The sequence below is a fragment of the Macrobrachium nipponense genome, chromosome 13 (assembly GCF_015104395.2).
Source record: "Macrobrachium nipponense isolate FS-2020 chromosome 13, ASM1510439v2, whole genome shotgun sequence".
Taxonomy (NCBI): Eukaryota; Metazoa; Arthropoda; class Malacostraca; order Decapoda; family Palaemonidae; genus Macrobrachium; species Macrobrachium nipponense.
This window is the reverse complement of record NC_087206.1, coordinates 94,547,954-94,552,953: the sequence shown is the minus strand read 5'-3', so window position 1 is coordinate 94,552,953 and position 5,000 is coordinate 94,547,954. Positions and strand designations below refer to the sequence as shown.

Here is a 5,000-nt window from a genome sequence, read left to right as displayed (position 1 = left end):
TATATTTTAAAAGCAATTGCTTTAGTGGCATCAATAAGTTTCTTGCAGGTATCTTCATACCGACGAAGTTTTTTCCGATTCTCTTTCGTCAATTTCTGGTGAAAAATACGCAGACTTCCTTCTTCCATTTATTGAATTTTGTCGCGACAGCTGTTTCGCCTTATGGCATTATCAAGTGACTACTGACTTACAATTTGGCCTTTCGGCCTATTTACTTCATCGTGTGGGAAGTATGACCTTGAGTTATGGGTACTGGTTAGTCTAGGGATTAACAGCTTAAGGGCGTTGTTTTGGATACAAAGAACATAAGGACATATGTACTGTGACAATAACAGTGAAAGTATAAACATTGGTTAAATAAATATTCAAAATACAATGCCATGTGCTAGTGTTTCCTCTAATTTATCTAGATTTGTACGGGTGTTCCACTTGTTTTTGTGTGTTTTCTAATCACTATTGTGCCTAACGACCCTATCCATGCATCTGTATAAATACAGACGTCCACTGCGTAAACGCATATTCACTGTTTAATATGATTTGTTACGTAAAGGATTAATAATCACCCAAAATGATAAAATTAACACAGTATATGATTATGATATTTCAGTAGAACTTCTGGAAACAGAAACTCAAAGATAAAAACTCGCAGTAGCGACATCCCAATGATGTAGATAATTTCTGTAAAAAAGTAAGATTAAGAATGTCTCGTAACTTCAGCCACAGGAATAACGAAATTTGATCTTCAAAGGAAACACTCAAAGTTACTCCAAATGAATAAAAAGGTTGTACTTAGCTTGATTTTGTGGGAAGTCACGGTGTTCCGATAACGACACACGGCCTTGGCTCTCCTTCTGTTTAGCGGATGACCTGGTTTGGCTTGAGTTTCCCCCGTGCACGTTGTTTGGATGATTCGAGCCCTTAAAGATCCGATGCTGCAGACGCGTTCGGTTTGTTTCTTGAAGCTATTCATTACTGAAATTGCTCACTAAACGATGATAATAAGTTGCTTGAAGAATCTCTTGCTTTCGTCGTCGTTGATTTCTGATATTATACGTTATTCGTTATTCTTCGGAAGACGTTGAAAAGTTCTTGTTGTTTTCTGAAGTCGCTCACTAAACTATGATACTAAGTTGCTTGAAGAATCTCTTGCTTTCGTCGTCGTTGACTTTTGATGATACATTATTCGTTATTCTTCGGAAGACGTTGAAGAGTTCTCGTTGTTTTCTGAAGTCGCTCACTAAACGATGATACTAAGTTGCTTGAAGAATCTCTTGCTTTCGTCGTTGTTGACTTCTGATGATACATTATTCTGAAGAGTTCTTCTTAGAGGCTGCCACCAATATTAGGGCTGTTGCCTTGTATAATAAGGCGCCCTATGAGGTAATGTTAGACTTGCGATAATCTTACACTAAGTGGGTTTTTTATGCACTTCCTTACTCATTGGAGTGTCTTGGGGTTTTTAGATAACTTACGAAGTCGGTATTATCTTCTTTGGTTATGACGACGATGTGTTAAACTCATCTAGGTTACAAGTCATAAAGGAAACAGACAGTAGCTCAAACATATGAACATACATACAAATGAGACACACTACAGATCACGTAGGCCGTTTGAATTATAGGTCGTGGTAGTTGTCTCAAGCAGTGAGCTTGGACTAATGTTTCAAAAACAAATGAATGACCACAGGTGACGGCATGTCAACTTAGCGTCTCTGGTCTGACCACATTCCTGCAAGCAATCTGGTTGACCTCTTTAGTTTTAGTCTTTTATATATATGGAATAACATTCCATATTTTTATTATGTAATCACTTACACATGATATTTGTGAGCAGTTTACATTTTCCTCGGAAGATGATGGCGTAAAGTCTACACGGAGTCCTCGCTTTAACAGGTATTATTTATTCAATGTATAAAGATGCTATATCAATCTAATCATCAGGTTGGCAAGAGAAACGTGTATGTGCATGCACAATTGAAACACTGTAACCGTATAGCTGAAAAATTCTAGCCTCGAAAAAATGTTGTAGGGAAAAAATTTCAGGTCTATTGAATGTCCTAACTCTAGTTTGGTCTCAATAGAAATGTTTTTATTTCACAAATACTTTTTACGTCCTGTATATTTACATCTTCATAGACTATTTCTAAGACTTTGTCTTAGAAATAGAAAAACCGCCATTTCGTCCGGTACGACACAGGTTGCTGCAGGGTTTTCTGTCTGTGACCAAATTTAAAACGATCCTCAACCTACAGTTGAGATGAGTTTGTTTGTCGTTTGTCTTATCTATTTTACTTTATAATTTTTTTTATTTGTTCTTGTTTATCTTGTTTATTATTCGTACGTAGTTTATTACATAATTCTCATTTTCCTATAATGGCCTACTCTTCTACTTGGGCCTTAGGGCTTATACGCATTCTGCATATCCAAGTATGGCTGTAGGTTGGTTTTGAGTAATAATAATAATAATAATAATAATAATAATAATAATAATAATAATAATAATAATAATAATAATATAATAATTATTATTATTATTATTATTATTATTATTATTATTATTATTATTATTATTATTATTATTATTATTATCAGAAATCCTGCTTACCGAAATGTTAATTTTACTTTTACTTCTTCCTACTAGAAATTTCCCATAGGAATAAAATAATATCTGCTGTAAAGTCAGTGACATATAAGAATGAAATTACCTTTGGTACACTGTGAAGGAAAATAATTTTCAGGAATATAGTATACACACACACACACACACACACACACACACACACATATATATATATATATATATATATATATATATATATATATATATATATATATATATATATATATATATTTACTAATATTGCACTCCTAAGGTATTTCACGTACTATGAAATATCAAATCTATGTTGAGTGCCTCATATATGACTACAGTTTAGCTGCTGGTCTCATTAAAATAACGAATCAGTTTCAGTTCCCCCTGGCTCATGCGTTATTCATTCCCTTTTTCATTTTCCAGTTCATGCATGCGTTTATTTCTGATTATGACTGCAGAGAAGTGTGTGTGTATGCATCAGTGTGTGTATGTGTGTTTGTGTGTGTATGTGTATGTGCTTGAACATCTGTGAAAGTGTGAGGGCTGTGCATGCTCATTGGTATGCAATCCAAACATGCAGTTGGCATTATATATATCACGTATTCAAGTACGAATTAACGAATGCCAATATTACAAAGACAAGTTTATGCTTAGTAATATATATATATATATATATCTATATATATATATATATATATATATATATATATATATATATATATATATATATATATATATATATATATGTGTGTGTGGTGTGTGTGTGTGTGTGTGTGTGTGTGTGTGTGTGTATCCTAGGAAGATCGTCGACAAAACATTCAGGGGTCCCAGAAAGACAAAAGTCTAAGAATCGTGCTTTATTATGAAACTTTTCATGTTGCCTCAACACATCGTCAGTCTAGAAAAATTAAAAGTTTCTTTATAATAAATCACAAGATAAATGTGTGAGTGCGAGCCATAACAAAGCCTTAGATTCAAATCAAGAGATATGAAGTAAGTCTAGTGTCCGTTAGTAGGACTCGAACCCGTATCCAGAGTAGCAGAACGAGGTAACGTATCCGACCTATCCAAGAAAAGGATAAAAGTCTATTGCCCCACATACATACACATACTTGTCAGATTCAGATACATTTATTAGAACTGGAACAGACCCATCGTCACAATTGTAGCCAAGTGGGTAATCGCGTTAATTGATTTTTGGGCTGAAATGTATTTACAGAATCTGCTGGTTATCATTTACCAGATACATATGTAACTGTAACAGCCACAATGCCCTCTAACATATCGAATTCTTTACACTTTTAGGACACACTTGTCACTAAAAACCTTAGAGACAGTTTTAAGTCATATAAATGAAGTAAGTATGATGTCCATACATACATACATACATACATACATACATATATATATATATATATATATATATATATATTATATATATATATATATAATATATATATATATATATATATATATATATATATATATATATAATATATATATAATATATATATAATATATATATATAATATATATATATATATATATATATATATTATATATATATATATATATATATATATATATATATATATATATATATATATATATATATATATATAATATATATATATATATATATATATATATATATATATATAGCAAAGGTTTTAGTAAGAAACTGCACCTAAAAACTTACTGATTTATTCAGACAACAAACAGACAGGTCAATAACTCTTGCAGGCAGAAATATAGTGCCATACACGAGGTGAACAAATCAGAGGTCATAATACAATCAACTCTGTTTGGTGAAGGATAGAAAAATGTACATAAATCGATATATAAAACAGAAATGAAGCTATGATACATATAGCTGAAATGCTGACATTATAAACCATATGTTAATAATGATTCATTTAGCATAACATTTCTATGAATGATAATATATGTAAAAAAGATGTGTGACATATATTGTGTTTCTTGTATACGCGTGTTTGGGGCGAAGATGCTTATTGTGAGGAGATTAGGTGGCCAGGCAAGATGGATGGTGTATGGGTCTGCATGGGACCCAGCAGGACTTAACCCTTTGGAGAAACCTATGGTTGTAAGTTGGTGTCTGGAAGATATGTTGGCTTTGGGTGGTCGATGGAGACCCCTGTACTTTTGTCATCCACTGTCTGTCATCTGGTAGGCCTTGTGTCTTCTTCGGATAACACAGCATGGTTCAGAGTAGCTGCTGAGAATGGGGTTCTGTGCTCATCTACTCGTATGAACACATATTTTACATTCTGCAGTTCGTTGGAGACATACACTTTCCTGGCCATGTGGTAAGTTATTTTAGCCAGTATTAATTCTAATGCTTTACAGGTGTCGGGCAGGGATGTTGTTCTCATTGGATTTTGAAAGAC

At 33.0% G+C, this 5,000-nt stretch overlaps 1 protein-coding gene across 1 annotated transcript in view; it reads left to right on the top strand.

Moving 5' to 3' along the window:
- LOC135225393 (uncharacterized) overlaps window positions 1-5,000 on the top strand; it is a 208,047-nt gene that overhangs the window by 68,831 nt on the left and 134,216 nt on the right. Inside the window, exon 3 of the mRNA XM_064264729.1 lies at window positions 4,784-4,919. Coding sequence (XP_064120799.1) covers window positions 4,784-4,919 — 136 coding nt within the window. The remainder of the gene's footprint in view (window positions 1-4,783; window positions 4,920-5,000) is intronic.